Below are 25,870 nucleotides of genomic sequence, written 5' to 3'. Positions count from 1 at the left end.
GCACACCTGGATTGTACAATATTTAGACATCTTTTTTTTTGGAATTCTTCATACTCTATCAAGTTGGTTGTTGATCATTGCTGGACAGCCATTTTCAAGTCCCCCAAAAACTCCCTAGTCCTTTCTGATGACAAACATACCCATAACATGAAAATATGAAAAGTGTTACTCAGTGGTACTGTGTTGTGTTAGATTTGATTTCAGGACATAAAGTAAATTTCTTTGCCACATTTTTTGCAGTTTTATTTTAGTGCCTTATTGCAAAGAGGATGCATGTTTTGGAATAATTTTATTCTGTACAGGTTTAAATGAAGACTATTCCATGCGAGAAATTGCTAAGAAACTGAAGATCTCGTACAACGCTGTGTACTACTTCCTTCATAGAACAGCGCAAACTGGCTCTAACCAGAATAGAAAGAGGAGTGGGAGGCCCCGGTGCACAACTGAGCAAGAGGACAAGTACATTAGAGTGTCTAGTTTGAGAAACAGATGCCTCAAGTCCTCAACTGGCAGCTTCAGTAAAAACCAGTCTCAACGTCTGAGATATTGCTTTTGGAATAGCCTTCATTTCTCAGAACAAGAATAGACTGACGAGTTTCAGAACAAAGTTCTTTGTTTCTGGCCATTTTGAGCCTGTCATTGAACCCACAAATGCTGATGCTCCAGATACTCAACTAGTCTAAAGAAGGCCAGTTTTATTGCTTCCTTAACCTTTCTTGGGTAGGGGGCAGTATTTTGACGTCCGGATGAAAAGCGTGCCCAAAGTAAACTGCCTGTTACTCAGGCCCAGAAGCTAGGATATGCATATAATAGGTTTGGATAGAAAACACTCCAGTTTCTAAAACTGTTAAAATTATGTCTGTGAGTATAACAGAACTGATATGGCAGGCGAAACCCAGAGGACAAACCATCCAAAAAAAAAATAAAAAAAATAATAATAATAATAATTCAGCCTACCACTATTTTCAATGGCTATCACTTTTATTATAAGGCCAAGTCCTCCCAGATTGCAGTTCCTAGGGCTTCCACTAGATGTCAGTCTTTAGAAAGAGTTTCAGGCTGGTTTTTGAAAAAAATTTGCCAGAAATTGTAGTTTTTCTAGGTGTTTCCAAGCGTGTGGAAGAGAAAGCGTTCTTTGGTATTTTTCTCCAGTAAAGACAATAACGATTCTCCGTCTTAAATTTTATAGTTTATTTATGTATTAGGGTATCTAAGGTTTGATTATAAACGTTGTTTGACTTGTTTGGAAAAGTTTATTAGTAACGTTTGGGATTAATTTTGTATGCATTTTGATGAAGGGAAACTGGGTGGATTATTGACTGAAGCACGTCAGCTAAACTGAGTTTTATGGATATAAAGAAGGACATTATCAAACAAAAGGACCATTTGCGATGTAAGTGGGACCTTTTGGAGTGCCAACAGAAGAAGATCAAAGGTAAGGCATTTTTTATATCGCTATTTCTGACTTTCATGTCGCACCAGCCTGGTTGAAATATGTCCTCAGATAATCGCATGGTGTGCTTTCACCGTAAAGCCTTTTTGAAATCTGACGCAGCGGTTGGATTAACAAGAAGTTAAGCTTTATTTTGATGTATTACACTTGTGATTTTATGAAAGTTAAATATTTATAATACTGTAGTTTGAATTTCGCCCTCTGCAATTTCACTGGATGTTGGGACGCTACCGTCCCACCTGCCCATAAGAAGTTTTAATCAGCACAACAGTTTTCAGCTTTGCTAACTTAATTACAAAATGGTTTTCTAATGATCAATTAGCTTTTTAAAATGATAAACTTGGATTAGCTAACACAACGTGCTATTGGAACACAGGAGTGATGGTTGCTGATAATGGGCCTCTGTACGCCAATGTAGATATTCCATAAAAAATGTGCCGTTTCCAGCTAAAATAGTCATTTACAACATTAACAATGTCTACACTGTATTTCTGATCAATTTGATGTTATTATAATGGACAAAAAAATGTGCTTTTCTTTGAAAAACAAGGACTTTTCTAAGTGACCCCAAACTTTTGAACGGGAGTGTATATTGTATATAAGTGAAGTGTGGTATGACTTGAGATGTATTTCTTATAAATTATGTAACCCAGGAATGTTGCCAAGCAAATTTCCCTATGGGACAGGAAAGTATTCATTAATGAATGATTTCATTCATACCTTGAAGCATAGCATCTTGCGCCAACATGTCCTCTTGGTCCTCCTCATCCTGGTCCATGGAATGCAGTGGCTCTCTCTTCATCTGCCTGTCCCGTATGTGTCCCACGAGCCTGGGCTTGGCTCTGGCCTCGGGCCCCTCCTCATCCACCACTTGCAGGGCACCAGAGATGATGTCTGCCAGCTGGTCCAGGTCTTTACCCATCAGACTGTCCATGTTCACTCTCTGCCTCCCCAGCTTGTTGACCACGTTCAGGATGAACCGCTCTGTGGGAGAGGGTAGAAAGGAAGAACACAATTTGAAATCCACTATAACTTTCCAGTAGCTTCCCATTGGACACACACTGGTTGAATCAACGTTATTTCAACGTAATTTGTCAACTAACTGTGACATGGAATCAATGTGGAAAATACAATGAATTTGAAAAAAGTAATCAGCCTGTACTGTTTTAATCTTATTTTAACCAGTGTTGTAAACATAAAAATTTGGGTTAAACTTCTATTTAAATACAATGACTTAACCCGAGTAACAGATTGTTATGTCAATCTAATTTTATCATAATCATCAGAACTATGTATACATTGAAATGACGTTGAAGACTTCCCATAAAAACGTACAAAAATATTTTTTAGCCTATTTTCAATATAAGGTATACTGGGTGGTTTAAATTACGTCGAATGTTATACTTGATTAGACATATTTTATTTGACAATGTTTCCATGTTGATAGTAAAATGGCATGTTTGAATCAATGTCAATTTTTCTATGTCATGCCATCAACCTAAATAAAGAGGTATATTGAAATAAAACCTTTAGATAGTGCAATGATTCCTGCTTGAACAGGGACTCCTAATGGTATATGAGGGGTAATGCACTTCAGTGATTAGAAGTCTACCACCCAGACGCTTACCTCGATATACCTTACTTAGCTTTGGAAGAAAGCAGTGTACGTTTCAGCAGAGCTATCATGTCAACATGTTTAGACATTAATCAGCTTCCATACTCATTTGTGTAGACTACCTATAGTAAATAACATTGAATAGCTGAAAGTAACTCCTCTTAACCTTTCTTACACAAGCTGTATGTGAACGTACATCCGGAGTGAGGTTTGGTTTATGTAGGCTACTGTACATTGACATCGGATTTTGAAGTTCACAGAAGCACGGTTGCCTCTAAATGAATAAAATAGCATTAGAAGAACTTTGAAAATGTTTGCGTGGATCCTCTACAAATTAATCTGAAGTTCACAGAAGCACACAGAACAGCGCAAACACAAATCATTGTGGTAAAAAGAGGACCTTACCATCCATCGTACTGAGCTGCTCCTTGGGCACCTGATGGTTGGACGCAGCCTTGAAAAGAAGCCTGTCTATGTTGGGCCTTGGAGGTTTGGAGCCACTGCCACCAAGTTGTGTCTGAGGTACTACCTGACCACCAGGGCGTACATAGCTGACATAGTAAAGTTTCCCCTTGGGTCCCACCACTGCCCCTGGTACTGGTCGGCTCTGGGTGTGTGCTGCTCCAGCCATGTAGCGCTCAAGCTGGGCAGCCAGCCCCATGGCACTCCCCCTGGCCCTCCCTGGCTCCTGGCTGGAGTAGGCTGTCTCCACTGGGGATCTCCAGCTCCCTACAGCCCCCTGGGTGAAGACCTTACCCCCCTGGGGTGGACCTGCAGACTGCAGATTGTAGAATGTAGACTTCCCCTTCTTTGGTTGTAAGTCTTCATTCTGTAACACAACCATGGTTTTTACAGTCTATACAATTTTTGTTGTATTTCAAATCACCAGTGACAGTGAATTCACATTGCATTTAAAGGGCGACTGAACGAAAAAAGCAACTGTCTATGTGGCATCGATATGAGTCAGAAACTTTTATTCTATTGTCAAAATTGACTACAAAGTGTAAATAGAATCATTTTGGTCATAAACTCACCCAAAACGTAGATTTGCGAGATAATTAGGAAAATCAATTACGGTAAAAGGGTACCGTAACAGTTTTCCTTGGATTGGATGTATTTAAATCCTGCCCACAGCCCACAGCTGGCAGCACCCAAGTAATCATTAGCGCAGATGCACGCTACCCGATAGTAATGGTCAATTTGGTTTCACATTGGATATCCCTATGGGGCTAGTTAGGCACTATCAGTAAATTACCCAACGTACATGGGACAATATTTTTAAATGTCAATAGTTCAACATTTCATTGACTTAAAAAGATCAAACCAACTATAAATTGTAGAAATTCATATACAAATATTGAAATCATTTAATTAGAAAACTAACCAGTGCGTAACATGAAAATATTGTCCCATTTACATTGTGTAATTTATTCATGGCCCCTAACTAGCCGCACAGATAGGCTATCCAAAGTCCAACCACGGTCGCACACTGGCCGGCTGAAGCTAACTGGCGAAAGAAGTTGGCTAGCTTGCTAGCTTGTTTAGGCTACTTTTAGACACAAGATCTGGTTAGACTGTTTAAAGTTATCTGGAAGGGTGAGTGACTGTAACTGTGTACTGTTTTGGCAGAGTGAAAGTACAAACGCTTCCCACGTTCGAACACAAACACACAAGAGACACCCACATCAAAGCACGCCTCCGAGATCCAAATCTTGTTATCAGTCTCGTTAAATCCATCAATTCAGCCCCCCTTTCACAACAGGGTCGTTCCACCTCAAAAATCACAAGAGGATTTCGACACACACAATCTCAGATTGTTCTGAAATTGTTTCTGTAGTTGGTAACAGATTAGCATTACTGAAACAATGTTTTGTTGAAATATAATTTGATCTCTGAGAAAAATAATCTAATTGATTCTGGATTCTTGACATAGCTTACTCATAGCTTAATATATCTACTGCTGTGCATATCATTCTTAGTTGATATTGTGTAAATTTTCCCAGTTGTTAATCCCCCCAATAACATAAATGTTAATTGTTTGACATTTTAGTGCATTGTTAGGAGCTAGTAACATAAGTATTTTGCTGCACCCGCTATACCACCTGCTAAACCAGCAGTTCCCAAACTAGGGGTTGCGACCCCATGTGGAGTCACCTGATAGGAAAATGGGATGGCGGGAGAATTTCCAAAATCTTGAAGAAAAAATATAATAAATATCCAAAAACCTATGCAGTACCAGTCAAAAGTTTGGACACACCTACTGTACTCATTCAAGGGTTTTTCTTTATTTTCATGATTTTCTAGATTGTAGAATAATAGTGAAGACATCAGAACTATGAAATAACACATATGGAATCATGTAGTAACCAAAAAAGTGTAAAACAAATGGAAATATATTTTATATTTTAGAATCTTCAAAGTAGCCACCCTTTGTCTTGATGGCAGCTTTGCACACTCTTGGCATTCTGTCAACCAGCTTCACCTGGAATGCTTTTCCAACAGTCTTGAAGGAGTTCCCACATATGCTGAGCACTTGTTGGCTGGTTTTCCTTCACTTTGCGGTCCAACTCATTCCAAACCATCTCAATTGGGTTGAGGTCGGGTGATTGTGGAGGCCAGGTCATCTGATGCAGCACTCCATCACTCTCCTTCTTGGTCAGCCTGGAGGTGTGTTGGGTCATTGTCATGTTCTAAAACAAATGATCGTCCCACTAAGGGCAAACCAGATGGGAGGGTGTATCGCTGCAGAATGCTGTGGTAGCCATACTGGTTAAGTGTGCCTTAAATTCTAAATAAATCACAGACAGTGACACCAGCAAAGCACCCCTATGCCACCACTCCTCCTCCTCCATGCTTCACGTTAGGAACCACACATGCAGAGATAATCCGTTCACCTACTCTGCATCTCACAAATACACAGTGGTTGGAACCAGAAATCTCAAATTTGGACTCATCAGACCAAAGGACAGATTTCCACTGGTCTAATATTCATTGCTCGTGTTTATTGGCCCAAGCAAGTCTCTTCTTATTATTGGTGTCCTTTAGTAGTGGTTTATTTGCAGCAATTCGACCATAAAGGCCTGATTCACGCAGTCTCTTCTGAACAGTTGATGTTGAGATGTCTGTTACTTGAACTCGTTGAAGCATTTATTTGGGCTGCAATTTCTGAGGCTGGTAACTCTAATAAACTTATCCTCTGCAGAAGAGGTAACTATGCGTCTTCCTTTCCTGGGGCGGTCCTCCTGAGAGCCAGTTTCATCATAGCGCTTGATGGTTTTAGCGAATGCACTTGAAGAAACTTTCAAAGTTATTGAAATTTTCATTATTGACTGACCATCATGTCTTAAAGTAATGATGGACTATCGTTTCTCTTTGCTTATTTGAGCAGTTCATGCCATTATATGGACTTGGTCTTTTACCAACTAGGGCTATCTTCTGTATACCACCCCTACCTTGTCACAACACAACTGATTGGCTCAAACGCATTAAGAAGGAAAGAAATTCCACAAATTAGGCACACCTGTTATTTGAAATGCATTCCAGGTGACTACCTCATGAAGCCAATTGAGAATGGGAAGAGTGTGCAAAGCTGTCATCAAGGCAACAGGTGGCTACTTTGAAGAATCTCAAATATAAAATATATTTTGATTTGTTTAACACTTTTTTGGTTAATACATGATTCCATGTGTGTTATTTCATACTTTTGATGTCTTCACTATTATTCTACAATGTAGAACAATTTTAAAAATAAGGAAAAACCCTGGAATGAGTAGGTGTGTCCAAACTTTTGACTGGTACTGTACATTATAATATCGTCTTTGTATCTTAAAATCATAGTAATGGCGTTAACCTTAAAAATCTAAATGGATATTATTAAAAATTCAAAGATAAAATTCAACCAGAGAGCACCCTTAGATCATAAGAAAAGGCCGCACTTGAGCATTGAACTCACAGTAAATGGCTAGACCAGCTATGCTATGAAACTACACACTATTGCAGACTTTGATATTACCGGCTGCAACTGATATGGTGAAAACAATGTGTTGGGAGGCAGAGGCACAGAAAACTTACATCAATGCCTTTGTCAGATAACACTGTTGAATGAATAATTCACGCTATTACTAACAATCAAGACAAAATTCTGATTGAATGACTCAAAAACTGTGAGGGGCGAGATACGCATGCATTGACTTTTGTTCGCTATACATGTTGGGGGAAGCTATTTACAAGAACATATTGTTCTGTCTCACTATTCCCGTGCATGAAACGGCACAAGGGCTGTTCAGTGTGCTGTGAAGCTATATTGACGAAAAACAGATTCCATGGGATCGAAAAGTGGAATTTTACACAGATGGGGCTCCATCTATGGCGGGATGGGGGGCAGGCCTCTGCACTTTAGTTATGAATGTGTCTCCCTCTGCCATATGGATTCGTTGTATGATACAACGAGAGCAATTGGTGGCAAAAGAGCAGAGCACAGAACTCTGAGATACACTGAGTATACAAAACATTAAGAACTCTTTCCATGACTGACCAGGTGAATCCAGGTGAAAGCTATGATCCCTTATTGATGTCACTTCTTAACTCAGTGTGGATGAAGGTGATGAGACAGGTTAAAGAAGGGGTTTTAAGCCTTGAGACAATTGAGACATGGATTGTGTATGTGTGCCATTCAGAGGGTAAATGAGCAAGACAAAATATTTAAGTGCCTTTGAACGGGGTATGGTAGTAGGTGCCAGGCGCACCGGTTTGTGTCAAGAACTGCAACATTGCTGGGTTTTTCACGCTCAACAGAGTCAACATGGGCCAGCATCCCTGTGGAACACTTTCGACACCTTGTAGAGTCTATGCCCCGATGAACAGAGGGTGTTCTGAGGGCAAGGGTATATGCAGTGTATACTGCAGCAGGTAACAGCAGGTAACTTCGATTGTAAACTACATCAAAACCACATCCACTGAGTGCACACCTATTCACAAAACTATGTGGAGATATGGGATCAGAGACAATGTTCTATTTCACATCGAGGCTTGGTGGTTATCGAGGGGGAGTGTTAGAAAGATTTTTCACATTGAGAGAGGAACTGTTGTTATTCACAATGGATGTAAAAAAAAAAACAGACTTGGTTGACTTTCTGTGTAATGAAAAGAAAATGTGTCTCCTTGCCTACAGTATGTAACAGACATATTTTGGAAACTGAACGAACTGAACGCAAGCATGCAGGGGAAATACAAAAACATTCTACAGACGAGTGACCGACACAGTGGATTCAGAGGAAAGAATTCTTATTGGAGAGAGAGTCTTTCAAAAGGGAACCATGCCCCCTTCCGTCGGCTGTGCATGTTTCTAACAGAAATCAGCATCAGTAAGTGTCCCACATGAATGATGACTGCTCACCTCCAATGCTTGGAAGAGCACTTTCGGACCTACTTCCCAATCTGTTTGACTGTGATCCTGGCTCACTTGACATGCCAGTAAGTGAAATCGAACAGCTGATCGAGCTGTCATGTGACTGAGTGCATTCACAGGTCAATACGGAGGAGTTTTGGTTCCTGACTCTAAGGGAATAGCCTGGCGTCTCCCTGTGAGCATTAATGTCACGTTCAAAACAACTGGGAGTTCCCAGTTCAAGACAACTGGGAAATCTGAAAAAAATCGTTTTCAACGGTCATCCAACTAGAGCCTCTTTCTAGAGCTCCAACTTTCCAACCTGAAGATCACTGACATCATGATTTGACCTCGTATTTTTCAGAGTTCTTGAAAGCACTATGAAACCCATGGTACCCTTCGCCAGCTCATATCTGTGTGAAGCTGGATTCAGTGCTCTCGTCTGCATTAAAACCAAATATCGATCCAGGTTGGATGTGACAGCAGAGATGAGGTGCTCACTGTCGACCACGCCCCAACTTTGAGAAGCTCCGACGCGGCATGCATCAAGCACGCCCATGTCATTAGTGGTGGTGAGATAAGATACATTATGGCAGACTAATTTGCAATTGACTATCATAGCCCCACATTAAAACTTCTTAGGGATAGGAGAAAGTATTTTCCATGTGGAGTGACACTGTTTGGTGCGCGTGAACTGGAACGCGCTTCACGTTGTTTTTATCTGGTATTGGAAACAGTTTATCCCGACTTAAATTGTATCGATTATTTATGTTTTAGGATACCTGAGGTTGGATTAGGAACGTTGTTTGAAATGTTTGGACCAAGTTTACAGGTAACTTATTAGATACTTTGTAGTCATGTTGGGCAAGTTGGAACCGGTGTATTTCTGAATCAAACGCGCCAAATAAATGGACATTTTGGGGATATAAAGGACATTATTGAACAAAAGGACCATTTGTGATGTTTGTGGGACATTTTGGAGTGCCAACAGAAGAAGATCTTCAAAGGTAAGGCATTAATTATATCGTTATTTCTGCCTTTTGTGTCGCCTGCCTGGTTGAAAATTATTTTCATGTGTTTGTATGCGGGGCGCTGTCCTCAGATAGTCACATGTTCTGCTTTTGCCATAAAGCCTTTTTGAAATCTGACACTGCGGCTGGATTAACAAGAAATTAAGCTTTATTTTGATCTATTACACTTATATTTTCGGTTATCTTGAATATTGATATTTCTGTAGTTTGAATTTGGCGCTCTGCAATTTCACTGGATGTTGTCAAATCGATCCCGCTAAAAGTATGTGATGGTTGAGAAGACAATCAGAAATACTGTTAGAATGTTTTTCAATTGACTGCCATATCCCCAAATAAAAAAGTAAATGGCTGTTAATTACGTAATTTTTTTACATGGTTGGGGTCACAAGAATTTTCAGATATCAAAATGGGGTGGTATGCCAAAAAAGTTTGGGAACCCATGTGCTAAACTGTGTACGCATCCAATATAATTTGATTTGATTTTGAATTGGAACAAACATATGTCTTTCCATCTTTATATGACTTTATGACCTTATGAAGAAGAATGTACACTGCACATGGAGGTTGTTTAAAAAAATTATAAGAATTACCTCCGAACTATACTGGCATATTCCACAACTTCAGACTCTTTCAAGGCTGACTGTGCTCTTGTTCTTTTTCTCAAAAATCGTTACAGATCCAGGATTTTAACAGTTTTGTATAGCCTAAACGCAGGACAAAATGCAATCAAAAGCAAGCTGTCTTTTCAAATGCAACTTATTATGTGACTTGTTAAGCACATTTGTACTCCTGGACTTATTTAGGCTTGAAATAACAAATGTGTTGCAAGCTGTCTTTTCAAATGCAACATATTATGTGACTTGTTAGGCACATTTTTACTCCTGAACTTATTTAGGCTTGAAATAACAAATGGGTTGCAAGCTGTCTTTTCAAATGCAGCTTATTATGTGACTTGTCAAGCACATTTTTACTCCTGAACTTATTTAGGCTTGAAATAACAAATGGGTTGAATACTTATTGACTCGACATTTCAGCTTATCATTTTTTATTACATGTAATTTGTAAAAAATAAACATAATTCCACTTTGACATTATGATGTATTGTGTGTAAGCCAGTGACACAAAATCTCAATTTAATCCATTTTAAATTCAGGCTGTAACACAACAAAATGTGGAAAAAGTCAAGGGGTGTGAATACATCCCTGCACCAGGGTATCAAAGAACTATCAATGAATAATCATATCAATGGAATATGATGGAATCAGTGAATTAATGGCTTTTTTTTGTTCTACTCAGTCGTTCAAATGAGATACTAAGTTGTTCGAATGAGTTACTAAGTAATTCAAACATCGTTCAAACGATATACTAAATGTTGTTTTATTTGCCTTGGGCTTCAGGCTTCTGTATATATATTTTTTCTACCCAAGGTTGGAAAGGAAATGTTGTGATCGATTTAATAAACACAAGAGTCCAGCAGAATGGATAAAAGAGCGTGGCGGTACTTTCACACTACTTTATGGTAAATAACGCGGTAAATAACGCTTCACAACTTCAATTAATAATTTCTCTGAACAGGGGAAAAAACATCACCAGATTCACAGGGAATACATTACATAGTATGGAGAAGCAATACTTCAAGCCGCAGTTGCATACTACTGCAATCAATTAGCTTAATTTCTCCAAGATAAAATGTAATTCCAACAAAATAATGTTTCAAGAACGCCAATCCTACACACTGGAAAAAATGTGGTAAGTAGAACCATACAGGATTTTTCGGTTTGTCCCCACAGGGGAACCAGGGATGCTGGGTAGAACCCTCTATGTAGGCTTCTTCAAAGAGCCCCCTGTATATGGTTCTACCTAGAAACCTTTATGAAGGCTTCTGCCTAGAACCCTCTATAAAGGGTTGTACCAATAATAATTTTATAATCTAAAGGTTCTTCCTAGAACCGTCTATGAATGGTTCTACCGAGAACCCTTTCATCTTGGTTGTACGGTCGTCTCAAATAAAACTATGAAGGATCTCGGCGTTACTCTGGACCCTGATCTCTCTTTTGACGAACATATAAAGACTATTTGAAGGACAGCTTTTTTTACATGTTCGTAACGTTGCAAAAATCATAAAGATTCTGTCCAAAAATGTGGCAGAAAAGTTAATCCATTCTTTTGTCACTTTGAACCTAGACTACAGCAATGCGAAAACTTTCCGGCTACCAGGATAAAGCGCTAAATAAACTTCAGTTAATGCCAAACACGGCTGCTAGAATCTTGACTAGGACCCCAAAATTTGATCATATTACTCCAGTGCTAGCCTCTCTACACTGGCTTCCTGTTAAGGCCAGGGCTGATTTCAAGGTTTTACTGCTAACCTACAAAGCATTACATGGGCCTGCTCCTACCTATCTCTCCGATTTGGTCTGCCGTACATACCTACACATACGCTACGGTCACAAGACGCAGGCCTCCTTATTGTCCCTAGAATTTCTAAGCAAACAGCTGGAGGCAGGGCTTTCTCCTATAGAGCTCCATTTTCATGGAATGGTCTGCCTATCCATGTGAGAGACGCAGACTCGGTCTCGACCTTTAAGTCTTTATTGAAGACTCATCTCTTCAGTAGGTCCTGTGATTGAGTGTATTCTGGCCCAGGGATGTGAAGGGGAACGAAAAGGCACTAGAGCGACCAACCGCCCTTGCTGTCTCTGCCTGGCCGGTTCCCCTCTCTCCACCGTGATTCTCTGCCTCTAACCCTATTATGGGGGCTGAGTCACTGGCTTACTGGTGCCCTTCTATCCCGTACCTAGGAGGGGTGCGTCACTTGTGTGGGTTGAGTCACTGACGTGATCTTCCTGTCCGGGTTTGGCGCCCCCATCGGGTTCGTGCCGTGGGGGAGATCTTCGTGGGCTATACTCAGCCTTGTCTCAGGGTAGTGAGTTCGTGGTTTGAAGATATCCCTCTAGTGGTGTGGGGCCTGTGCTTTGGCAAAGTGGGTGGGGTTATATCCTGCCTGGTTGGCCCTGTCTGTGGGTATTGTCGGACGAGGCCACAGTGTCTCCTGACCCCTCCTGTCTCAGCCTCCAGTATTTATGCTGCAATAGTTTATGTGTCGGGGGGGGGGGGGGGGGGGGGGGGTTAGGGTCAGTCTGTTATATCTGGAGTATTTCTCCTGTCTTATCCGGTGTCCTGTGTGAATTTAAGTATGCTCCCTCTAATTCTCTCGCTCCCTCTCCCTCTCCTCCCAGAGGACCTGAGCCCTGGGACCATGCCTCAGGTCTACCTGGCCTGATGACTCCTTTCTGTCCCCAGTCTACCTGGTCGTGCTGCTGCTCCAGTTTCAACTGTTCTGCCTGCGGCTATGGAACCCTGACCTGTTCCCCGGACGTGCTACCTTGTCCCAGACCTGCTGTTTTCGACTCTCTCTCTCTACCGTACATACTGTTTCTAACTCTGAATGCTCGGCTATGAAAAGCCAACTGACATTTACTCCTGAGGTGCTGACCTGTTGCACCCTCTACAACCACTGTGATTATTGTTATTATTATTTGCCCTGCTGGTCATCTATGAACCTTTGAACATCTTGGCCATGTAGTGTTATAATCTCAACCCGGCACAGCCAGAAGAGGACTGGCCACCCCTCAAAGCCTGGTTCTCTCTAGGTTTCTTCCTAGGTTCCTGCCTTTCTATGGAGTTTTTCCTAGCCACCGTGCTTCTACATCTGCATTGCTTGCTGTTTGGGGTTTTAGGCTGGGTTTCTGTATAGCACTGTGACATCTGCTGATGTAAAAAGGGCTTTATAAATACATTTGATTGATCTAGTGATGTTACGTTTGATACCGGAGCTCCGAGGCATGCGTCGGAATCACTAAGCAGCCGACTTCGAAAACAGTGTTCCGATGACTTTATCAGCAGTACGTCATCAATGACGTCCGAAGCTTCGTTTCACCACGTGCTTTTTCAAACCGTGTGTTGCACAGTGGTTCCAGTGCTTTCTTCGATTCCAAACGCCAACCTCTACTGCACACCGTACTTACAAGTATAGTCAGGATTTTGTACAAAAACTTTCACCTGACTGGTAGCTTAGCAGGCAGAGTAGGGAACCATGGAACATTCAGGGACATGAGCGTATGAGGTCAAATCCTGTGAAGACATTATTTTGAAAATGATTTTATGCGAAACCACACTTTCTGCACTGTTCTTCAAACAATTTATTTTATTTAGTATAGTATAAGGTTCTGTCTGAAGCATCTTACAAAATGCCAAAGTTTCCGTTTTTGAAAGATTGTCAACTTGAAGGCAAAAAAGGGAAGCATGATGTACAGTAAGATGCAAACCTGGTATTCCAACTGATTATAGGCTAACTAACAAAGCCAATGACTTACCACAGTGAAGAAAAATGTATTTTTGATCATTTTTGATAATCACACGCTGCTATTTATTGCTGACCAGCTAATGTGCATTGTGAAAAGATAATGAAGCTCCGAGTGATGAACCGTTTTCGGGCGCAATTTGGTGAAAGCGCCGTAGCCTTCAGGGAGCCTCGGTTTCCCATCACTACTATTATCTTTTGAGGGTTCTTCCTAGAACCCTCTATGAGCGGGTAGAACCACCAGGCTTACATTACATATATCATAAGGCTTTTCTTTGAAGGCCTAGTTATACCCTAACACAGTGGTGTCAGGAATCTCCTGGTTTATTGGCCACGTCAGGCCTGCAAGTTACATTATTCTGGCTTGCAAAGTGATGTGTAATTCTTATTGGAATCCAACCAGAGTTAGGATATCCAACAAGTGGAATTGTTACTCACCCACAACCTGCATTCAGAATGACTGCCAGGGTAGGGACGATTAAACTCTGAGACTACCTCAATCATCTAAACTAGAACAACCATCTCAGTTAGTTTAGAAAACTGTATGTTATTTATCTTTGTGTAGCATAAAATGTATCAACCAATCAATGTACATGCAAAACCCCAGATATTACAGTAAAACAAATAATTCAGAATCCTTTGACTTAGAAAGAACCCTTGTCTTCCAAAAAGGGATCTTCTGATCAAAAAGGTTCTTGATAGAACCCTATCAGTCCACAAACACCCCTGTTGGAACCCTGTTTTTAAGAAGGGTAACTACAGAAACAACTTCAGAACAATCTGGCTTGCTGAAATGATGTGGAACGACTCACCACACCTAATGTCTATATATAATGTTATACAGTGATCGGGGGAAGGGATGGCGAGATCATCAGTGTTATGACAGGTTTCTGATATAAAAAAGAAGCAGCCTAGGCTTGGGCACGCAGGACAGGATATGAATAGATTTATTTCAAAGACAACTGCCCTTGTAAATTGCATATAGAAATTCTGAAGGAGATAGTGTCACTCAACAACCATTTTATACATTTTCACAACAGACTTGATAAAAACGCTTATCTCCCCATCAAACTGAGCACCACTAGCTTCTCATAATCCAACCCAGAAACCACAAAATTAAAGCAGTAGATTCAAAACAGTGGAGGCTGCTGAGGGGAGGACGGCTCATAATAACGGTTGGGAAGGAGTTAATGGAATTGTATCAAACATATGGTTTCCATTCCAGCCATTACTATGAGCCGCCCTAACCTCAGCAGCCTCCACTGATTGAAAAGTAAGACATTTGACAATGACAAGCATTAACAATATTATGGGTAGATACTTTGACACAATAAACACAAGGATAAGGCCTTAGACTACTAGGCCGTGATAATGAGTGTGTATGCTATCTTCCTTCTTTGTTTTGTTCTGTCCCTACCATGGCATTAGAGAGATAATGTGATTCTCCCCAGCTCGGGTGTATTGGGAGACCCTAATGGCATTAACCCAGCGGGATGGGCCTCAGCCATTCATGCTAACCATGTTTGTCATCCACTATCCCACAATGCAACAAAGAACACCGCCTCGTCACGAAGGAGGGTCCTGAACTCCTCAACTCTGGATGCCATCATCGCTATGGTAAAACAGCAATAGGAAGTAGCGGGGCAGCTCTGGGGTTGGCTGGGATGTGGGGCGTTATTCATGCAACCCCACGGGGTTCTGCCTTAAATACGGTGATGAGATATAGATAGTAAAGGAGTGATAGAACCCCCTTTCTAAATGGGGATCATCCATGCTCAGCGGGATAGATGACAGGAGAAAAAGGAAACAAAAGCAGTGCAGAGCAGAGCCAACGTCGCTGCCCCCTGCCTATATGGTTTCTTCCTCATGCATTAGGACAGAAAGAAAAAAATAACATGGAGGCCCTGGTTAACCAAGGATGAGGCCTCTCTCTCAACGGTCCCCTATAGCTACCAAATGCAGGTGGCTTGGAACTCTTCCCCTCGCATGGAATGGTTTCTCTATCGGGCCCTTACCTGATTGAGGGGCCCCTCTCGCTGGAGCTCCTGGCGAGTAGTGCCAGCAGACTGGGGAAGGAGACCCAGCTCTTGAAGGTACTTCTGGACGCTCCTGCTAAGTTTCGCCTCCCCCGTCTTCAGCTTCCTGTCTCCACCATAGCGTGTCAGGGAGGCAGAGGGGGGGTCTGGCCTTCGGATGGGAACCTTGCGTAGCTTGGACAGCTCTCTGGAGATCACATGCTGGGTGGTGGCATCCTGCCATGTCAACCCTAGAGATGGAGTCGAGTAAAGCAATGTTAAACCATGGTCATATTCATTAGTGTACACAGTAGCAAAACGCTTTGCAATTGTAAATTAAAACAAGCTTCTATTGGACGAGTACAGGCAGTCCCTCCCCGTTTCTGTCCGTTTTCTTCCGTTTGGTGTCTAGTCTATACGACCCAGAATACCAACACATATCATTCCTCTGTGTTATAAATATAAAAGTAAACACTGTTTAGATAAAACACAATTCTATGAGAAAACATTGAGACAGCAACAAAACGGAGGGTCATGCAGTCAGAGTACACAGTAGCGTGTAATTATCTGGCTGTGGCCTGTCTTGAAATCTGATGACAGCGAACCTGAGGAAAAAGCAAAGCAATGCATGGCGCCCTCCCAGCGAGTCAACAAGCCCTGCGAGAATGTCACGCCGCAGCCAAAGCCACACCAACATCTCCACTAATTGCCAACACATACTCAGAATGCAAGGCTCCCGGGCACGGGCACAACATTGCGTTGCCAAGGCCAGATGGAGCTACCCAGGCAAGAAGAGACCCAAAACAACATGGATGTCTGGCCTCATTCCCAAAGAGCCAACAGGAACGTCTGCATTCCACTGCAGAAAAGCACACAGAAATACCACCGATAATGTAATAATGCAGTATTCATCTGCATGAGCCAAGATGGTCAGACATGGAATGCAGTTTTACTGTTATTCTAAAAGCATTGACAAATTATTTTAATGAGAAGACTTGTTATTGGAAAGTATGGGTGTTATATTTCACAATTATTTCAGGTATTCTCTCTCCCTTCTACATCTACATTGCTTGCTGTTCGTGGTTTTAGGCTGGGTTTCCGTGTGGCTCTTCGTGACATCTGCTGATGAAAAAGGGCTTTAGAAATACATTTGATTGACTGATACAAATGTAGCTCTCATAGAGGTCCTCTTTTTGAGAGACATTTTCTGATGATGCTCACTGAGTGTACAAAACAGTAGGAACACCTTCCTAATATTGAGTTGCACCCTCTTTTGTCCACAGAACAGCCTCAATTCGTCAGGGCAAGGACCCTACAAGGTGTCAAAAGCATTCCACAAGGATACTGGCCCACGTTGACTCAAATGTTGACTCCCACAGTTGTGTAAAGCTGTCTGGATGTCCTTTGGTTGGTGTACCATTCTTGATACACACGGGAAACTGTTGAGCGTGAAAAACCCAGCAGTGTTGCAGTTCCCCCCCCCCCCCCCTTTCTAGCTCTGACTCTGCTAATAGCTACTGTATTGAGGAATAATGTACTTTCTATGCCTGTGATATGTAGTTGTCCCACCTAGCTATCTTAAGATGAATGCACTAACTGTAAGTCGCGTCTGCTAAATGACTAAAATGTAAAAATGTGCTCAAACTTGTGCGCCTGGCACCTCCTACCATACCCCCTTCAAAGGCGCTTAAATATTTTGTCTTGCCCGTTCACCCTCTGAATCTCATACACACAATCCATGTCTCAATTGTCTCAAGGCTAAAAAATACTTCTTTAACCTGTTTCCTCCCCTTCATCTGCACTAATTGAAGTGGATTTAACAAGTGACATCAATAAGAGATCATAGCTTTCACCTGCTCAGTCTATTTCATGGAAAGATCAGGTGTTCCTAATGTTTTGTACACTCAGTGCAGAGGAGAACAATAGGCTAGCAGCCAGCCAGGACAGGAATATTTCACCAAAAGTGTCTACATATGACTTCATTAGCTTGGCCACTGATGTATCCCATGATACCTCTGAATAGACCACGGAGCGTATAGGGTAGGTGTTATCGAACGTAACCCAACCGTCAGCCCCATCACAACACATCCTCCCATCTACTATTTGTAGTGTAGTATATAGGGAATATGATGCCATTTGGGAAGCAAGCCTAAGTGTTCCATACATTAGTGCAGTAGTAGTTATTATGGGGCCATCAGGACAGATGGGGGGAGAGGCAGGTCCAGTTGAATCCATAAAGGACCCATAAAATATCTACCGCTAGAGAGGTGGGAGTTCATTCATTGTTGTTTGAATCCCAGATGGCCCCATTGTTAAAACCAGAACACTGTCTGTGGCTAAATGCAGCTGTTAATTAGCACCTAGCCATTTGTGCGGTGGGAGAGGAGGCTTTGAGAGAGAGAGAGAGAGAGAGAGAGAGAGAGAGAGAGAGAGAGAGAGAGAGAGAGAGAGAGCTAGCTGCTGAGGAAATTGTCTATGACTGTCTGTTTGTAACTGTCCCCCAAAAATAAATGTAGGAATATCTGTGAGGAAACAAAGTCATAAACATTCTGCGGAATAATAGGGTCATTCTCACGAAACTGACATTTTTATCGAAATTTCCTCTTGGATCACTGAGATTAGAATCTGTATTCATCTATTTCATATTTATTATCATGTTTTTTGATCAGATATTATGCATTTTACCACAATTTCTAAAATTACCAACTCAAAAATTATTATTACCGCAAAAACAACAAAAAAGTCATAAACAAATCCATTTCTAATACTTTTTAACATTCTCCCCTAATGAATAGGCCTGAATTAAACATAACAATGAAAATACAAATATTTAAAATTCAATTATTAAATTGTATTTCGTAATTTACACTATATATACAAAAGTATGTGGACACCCCTTCAAATTAGTGGATTCAGCTATTTCAGCCACATCCATTGCTGACAGGTGTAAAATCGAACACACAGGCATGCAATTTCAAATAAACAAACATTGGCAGTATATTGGCTTTACTGAAGAGCTCTGTGACTTGAAACGTGGCACCGTCATAGGATGCCACCTTTCCAACAAGTCAGTTCATCAAATTTCTGCCCTGCTAGAGCTGCCCCGGTCAACTGTAAGTGCTGTTTTTGTGAAGTGGAAACATCTTGAAGCAGCAACGGCTCAGCCACGAAGTGGTAGGCCACACAAGCTCACAGAATGGGACCACCGAGTGCTGAAGCGTGTAAGAATTGTCTCTCCTCGTTTGCAACACTACCAAGTTCCAAACTGCTTCTGGATGCAACGTCGGGAGAACTGTTCGTCTGGAGCTTCATGAAATGGGTTTCCATGGCCTAGCAGCCGCACACAAGCCTAAAATCATTATGCCAAGCATCGGCTGGAGTGGTGTAAAGCTCGCCGCCATTGGACTCTGGAGCAGTGGCAACGCATTCTCTGGAGTGATGAATCACGCTTCATCATCTAGCAGTCTGACGGACGAATACGCCCCAATTCATAGTTCCAACTGTACAGTTTGGTGGAGGAGGAATAATGGTCTGGGGCTGTTTTTCATGGGTTGGGCTAAGCCCCTTAGTTCCAGTGAAGGGAAATCTTAACGCTACATCATACAATTACATTCTAGATGATTCTGTGCTTCCAACTTTATGTCAGCAGTTTGGGGAAGGCCCTTTCCTGTTTCAGCCTGACAATGCCCCCGTGCACGAAGCGAAGTCCATACAGAAATGGTTTGTCGAGATCGGTGTTGAAGAACTTGACTGGGCTGCACAGAGCCCTGACCTCAACCCCATCGAACACCTTTGGGATGAATTGGAACGCCAACTGCGAGCCAGGCCTAATCGCCCAACATCAATGCACGAACTCACTAATCCTCTTGTGGCTGAATGGAAGCAAGTCCCTGCAGCAATGTTCCAACAGCTAGTGGAAATCCTTCCCAGAAGAGTGGAGGCTGTTATAGCAGCAAATGGGGGACCAACTCCATATTAATGTCCATGATTATGGAATGAGATGTTTGACGAGTAGGAGTCTGCATACTTTTGGTCATAGTATATCCCATTACTGTAACACATAACCTCTTTTTATCATTACCGTAATACTATCAGATTATGCCAAAATTGCTAAAGTATACATTTTATTTTTCCTAACATTTCCTATATATTGGTGCATACAGTAATGATGAGCAGGTTTCGGAGATGAGACTGCATGTTTCGGTATGAGTGTTGCATAGTTTGCCATTCAAAAACTGTACTGATCTCTATCATAGATTAAGTAATCCCAAATGATTTTGCAAGATACTAAAATCACTGATCTTAATGCAGTTGACTAAAATACCTCTAATTTCAGTATAAGTATACGTACTGTAATTACATGCATGCATTTTCAAAAGTCAGAAGTGGACTTTTTGGGGGAATAAATCATTTACAGGTAATATTGGTGTATTATGACATGGCTATTTGTGGTTGTAAGTTATTGCAGATGTATTTATGGATTCAATGGGATCCTTTGGGCAAATGGCACAACACAATATGCCTCTAAAGTATCTGAAGAAACTCACATATGGGCCAACAACTGTCTTGGGATATCAAACAACAGTATAGTGGTAATGAGAAATGTGGGTTTCAGTACAGGTGCACATGTCAACATGGAGGATATCCTCCTTTAAGTGGTGGGGTTGCTCTGAAACACAAACTGCAGATGTTGGGTTATGTGACGGTCGTCAAAAGGAGTAGACCAAGGTGCAGCGTGGTAAGTGCTCATATTTCTTTATTGTAACTCAGAACACTAAATCAAAATAATAAACAACGAAAAACGAACGTCACGTTCTGCAGGTTTACTGAGCTGTACAAAAACAAGATCCCACACTGAAGGAGGGAAAAAGGGCTGCCTAAGTATGATTCCCAATCAGAGACAACGATAGACAAGCTGCCTCTGATTAGGAACCATACTCAGCCAATCAAAGGAAAAAACAACATAGAAATATAACACAGACTGCCCACCCCACACCCTGACCTAACAAAATAGAGAAATAAACCGTCTCTCTCAGGTCAGGGCGTGACAGGTTAAAGTAAGTTAAATGGGGTTTATGCACCCCATATTTATTGACAACCCTACTTAATCAAATAACTGTTGTACTGTATTACCAAAAATCTATACAGTAGGTTCAAGGAGCAGTCCTAGTAAATAAATAATGTTACCAGCACAGCATACCCAGTGACTATACACTAGAATTAGCTTATTATCATTACTGAAATGAAAATTCTAATTACCCCAAAATTACGTGGCAATGAGAAATGTGGGTTTCGGTACTGAGAGGCCCTTAGATCAATCTGGAAATGATAGGAGTCAGCAAGCATTTGAAAACATCACTAAAGTCAATTTATGCCTCCATTTTGGTAAGGTAATGGTTGTCTGACTTTTTCCCAATTTGAGCTTTTTAGCCGTTTCGGTAATGAGAAGGTCAAGTGGGGTAAAGGGGGTGTTTGAGAATAAGAACCTAATTCTGAAGGCATATAAGCGAATAAATTTAATTATAATTAACTTGTGCTCACCTAAGGACTACTCATCGAGATGATACATTATGGGGAAATAAAACTGTACTTTTGTATTTAAAAACTGTACTTTTTACAGGAACTTGAAAAAGAATTCCGGTAATTAGAAACGTCCACAGACACTGTTTTTACGTAATACATATTATAGTTTAATGTAAACTTTAACTACTATACAATTTATATTATTTCTGGACAAACTACAGTAACATATTTTGTGTTTTATTCAAATAACTTAGGTTTTTCTAAAGTAAGATTGTATAAAATGACCTGAGGATTTAAATCTGGCGAAAATGTAACTGATTGAAAATAAGACACTTTGCCAAAAACTTTAAATCTTACGTCTTGAGAATGATGATTGCAAGTTTTGTAACAAAATCAGCTACCAGACGTGTTTAAAACTGGTTTGATGAGAATCACCCAATAGCATTCATCAGAGCACTGTTGCAGCAGTTGGCATTCCTATTTATAGAAACCCAGAAGGTGTGCTCAAATCAACTGTGGACTGAGAACAGTCCAACCAGTACATGTTCTGACTCAAGAGTTGCTCTCATTTTATACCTAATATTCCCACTTTCACATACCATAAAATAAGTAAGACCTATGTTCCAAAAGTACTACCAGATCTAAAATCTTCAACACAAAATACAGCTGGGACTATTAGCTTAGCTATAAAATAGGTTATGTAGCCGACATTTGTGAGTCTGTGTATATGTACACATCTTTGACAGTAAACTGTATGTAATGTATGTGTAACAGAGTGTGGGTGAGAAATTACATATTGTATGCAAACCTGGGTTCAAATTATATTTGAAGTCATTTCAAATACTTTCGTTGGGTTTAGTTGAGCTTGCCTGGCGCAATGGGACCTATAGTATAGGCACAAAACTGCGAAACCCACCCATCCGGAACTACAGGCAGGCTAAATTTGAATTATAAAAGTATTTGAAAGAGTTCAAATGGTATTTGAACCCAGGTCTGGTTGTATGTTTTGCTGTTGTGGAAGATACACCTCAACACAAAGACACACATATACCCTAAGTACATAGAACCTCTGGAGAGGAGGAAGATCAGTGGTGCTGAAGTTAAACACTGTCTGTTTGTGGTCATTGCATCTCCCTGACTGGCTAGGTGATCATACCACTGATGCAAATGTCACAATGCATTATCTTACTTTGCTTGTCTTGAGAAGAAGTGAAAATTCACTCTGCCTTGCACATGGATCAAGGTGATGCTGAAGGATCAACCAACTGTAGAGAGCAGGGACCCTTGTCGTTATTACAGATAGTCAGAGCCTGTGGTTAAGTGGTAACGCTCCCTGGCTCTAAAGGAATATATGCTTCTCCTCCTCTCACACACTTCAAATTTGACTTTAAGTGTTTGTAGTCAATTTTGTCGTCACTATGGATTTCACCTATCACTTAGCCTTGCTTAGCAAAGCTTCTAGTTACAGATCAGGTTGTCTGTAGATCAGGTTGTCTGTAGAACACGCACGCACACACACACACACACACACACACACACAGAGAGAGAGACCTTGAACCAGACGCCTTGAATGCTTTGCAGCTTCGCTATATGAAGTATGGACACACTGTGTTTGCACGTTGTGAATCCCAAAGTCGCCTCGGCACATAGAGCCATCGATGCAGTCTAATATAAAAGTAATTTGCAGTGGATGACAGTGTCTTGCACTCCAAGGCGGCATGTGGAAAATGTAATAGCCGACAATGCTCCTTCCAAGTAGGGATACCGCCAAACAAAGCAAGGAACACGAAGACAAAATAAACCCTTTTTGTGCCGGGTCAATTTCTATTGATCTAATGACATTGGATGTTGTGTGCAGAGATTAGACTGCATGATTTCGTCTACGGTGACTCCGATGCAAAATAAAGTTTATTGCAAATCGATGCCGTTGAAGTCCCCCCCCCCCCCCCCTCGTCTTTTCTTCTACTCCATTTAGGTTTCAGTACAATAGTCTCAATCACCCTGTCTGCTCTTCAACAGGGGAGCTGAACTAAACATCTCAAAGATGACAGACACCTCAATAAGGAGCAATGCTAAAGCCGATAAGATCCAAAACACAATGAAGCGTAGACTGACTCGTCTGAAGATAGCGCCACTCAGTCTTTAGACATGGTTCTAAGAGACAGGGTCGCAAGCAAATCTGAGCCGGGTTGAACTGGAGCCCAAGACTGTGCAGCGCCATCGAAAGTGTGTGATGGAGGGGTGACGTCATGTCTCCTGTCTTTCCGTCTGCATTTGAACACAACGTCAGTCAGACACAGACAAACGTCTCCCAGCGACAGACATTTCAGAGATATTAACACCTGGAGAAATAGCTCGAACAAACGGACGCACCAACTCTCGTCCTCCCTCTCATCCTCCTCAGTCTCATCTGTTTATTTCAGAGAAGTTATTACAATAAATGCTGTGGTCTCACACTGTGCCTAATATTGCCTAATATTCATTACGGCGTTTGTAATTTCCTATGGATGCGCGCTTTTTCAATGCTTTAAAAAAAAATGGTTTTCTACAGTTGTTTACGCCTGTTATAAAAGATTACGCTTAGAGTGGCCTGTAAAGCCAATTAGCAGGGAGAGGTTAGTGCTGAAGGTATTTGCTGCCCTCTGCTGCGACAGCCTATAGTTGCAGATGCTTGTGATAGTCTTGTAGCCAGATTTCAACTGAGGATAATGATATTGGATGTTATAAATGTTGCATAAATGTGAATGAGACATGAAATTACCAGTGGCGGTTCTAGACCATTTCAACTGGGGGGGGGGGGGGGGGCCAAGCTGGGGCCAGTTGTAATGTTAGAGGGGCCCGTTACATTAGACGTTATTGTTGTCATATCGTTTTCTTCACTGCATTGCAGGCAAAAGACCATGTTCATAATCATCATCGTTGCCACTGTCTAATAACAGATGTAAAAAAAGAACGATAGCAAAAATTAGTTATGTAAAAATCATTTCATACTCCACATTTAGGGGGGCCACAAGGGGGTCCAAAATTGTTGTCACAGGGGCACTGCCCCCCCCCCCCCCCCCCCCCCCAGAACCGCTAGTGGATATTACATACATCGTTTTAATTTGATTAATTTAAAACATTCATGAATGAAAGCATATATTTATTTCGGTAAAACCTAATGTTGAAACTAACCTGAGCCAAACAATCAACTGTCTAACACCTTCCTTTATTTAGTTCCATTGGATACACTTCCGCTAGAGAGAGTGAGCTGACTAGCCTAGTGAATCCATTTGTGCTAATACACTGTGTCAATTAAAAGGCTTCTCTGGTCCTGGCTGGAGGCACCAAACTATTGGTCACTTTCATGTGCCAGCCGTGACAGACAGCGGAAGAACATTAGAGAGAGAGAGAGAGAGAGAGAGGGAGTGAGAGAGAGAGAGAGAGAGAGAGAGAGAGAGAGAAGGAAAGTGAGTGTGAGAGAGAGATCAACCCATACGTCTGTACAACCCACACATGGAGTAGCGTCATCTGGAAAACAGATTGACAGAGACATAGAAAAGAGGGAGACATACTGTACACCAAAGTAATATCTAGAGAACTAAATAATGCCAAGATCATGGCGATCCAAATCAATAAAATGGAGATCCACTTTTTTTCCAGGACACCGGCCATATGTTTCAACTGTGTTCTCTCTCCTCTTGTTTGAGGACATCCCTGGGCCTGTTTTGTGTCCTGTTCGCCTGTATCTACCCTGTTTAACAAGCACATTAGCTGCCGTGCTCCCATTAATGGAGCAGGAGAGGCCGTCTAATGCAATTACGCCGCATGCAGCACCGTCACTCATCCACGTAATTAGCACCAAATGTCCTGCAATCATACAAGCCAATTAGATTCCTGGTGCCGTTATATGATCAGGGCACAACAATGGCCTGTGTGTGGTATATTACCTGTACTTTACCTCTTTGCCACATTTGCAGCTTGAACGTTGGGCTTGCTTTCACATAATGAGAGCTGAAATCCTGTATTATAATGTCTGGAAGGACGAACAGACCAAACAGACACACACACACACATCTTTACAGACGACACAGAGACAGACAGAAAGACAAGCAGGCACGCAGGCAGACAAACAGAAAGCACCTTTGTGGGCCAATTTCTGTAGGAGAGTCTTGAGGCGCTGTAGAGCAGAGGCTGACGCATCGTAGGTGTACAGGTCCGCACCGGGTAACTCCAGACACCTTCCAAACACTCCGTCTAGAAGAGAACACACATACAGTTATACACACACTGTCATCAAACAGATCATGTACTGCAGTGACAGACATATGAGGATAATGGAGTTCTGGGAAAGGGTTAACTAACTTGTCAAAGCAATGACAACAGTACAGCGCTTTAGGATTGCTACTCTTGAGGGTGAAACAATCTTTTACAACCTTCGTATAAAAGCTGAAGTTGTGTGTTCCCTGCAGTTTCTTGTAAGCTTGGAGTTCCTATTTGGGAAG

At 41.5% G+C, this 25,870-nt stretch overlaps 1 protein-coding gene across 3 annotated transcripts in view; it reads right to left on the bottom strand.

The window, feature by feature from the left end:
- Positions 1-25,870, bottom strand: part of ptprn2 (protein tyrosine phosphatase receptor type N2) — a 284,202-nt gene that overhangs the window by 195,434 nt on the left and 62,898 nt on the right. For all 3 annotated transcript variants that reach the window (XM_014180659.3, XM_014180660.3, XM_014180658.3), the window contains exons 3-6: positions 25,509-25,622; positions 15,864-16,114; positions 3,474-3,897; positions 2,174-2,437 (exon numbers count right to left, since the gene is read on the bottom strand). In XM_014180659.3, the coding sequence (XP_014036134.1) occupies positions 2,174-2,437; positions 3,474-3,897; positions 15,864-16,114; positions 25,509-25,622 (1,053 nt within the window). The remainder of the gene's footprint in view (positions 1-2,173; positions 2,438-3,473; positions 3,898-15,863; positions 16,115-25,508; positions 25,623-25,870) is intronic.

The sequence above is a fragment of the Salmo salar genome, chromosome 29 (assembly GCF_965601325.2).
Source record: "Salmo salar chromosome 29, fSalSal1, whole genome shotgun sequence".
In the NCBI taxonomy this organism is placed as follows: Eukaryota; Metazoa; Chordata; class Actinopteri; order Salmoniformes; family Salmonidae; genus Salmo; species Salmo salar.
This window is presented reverse-complemented; position numbering and strand designations above follow the sequence as displayed.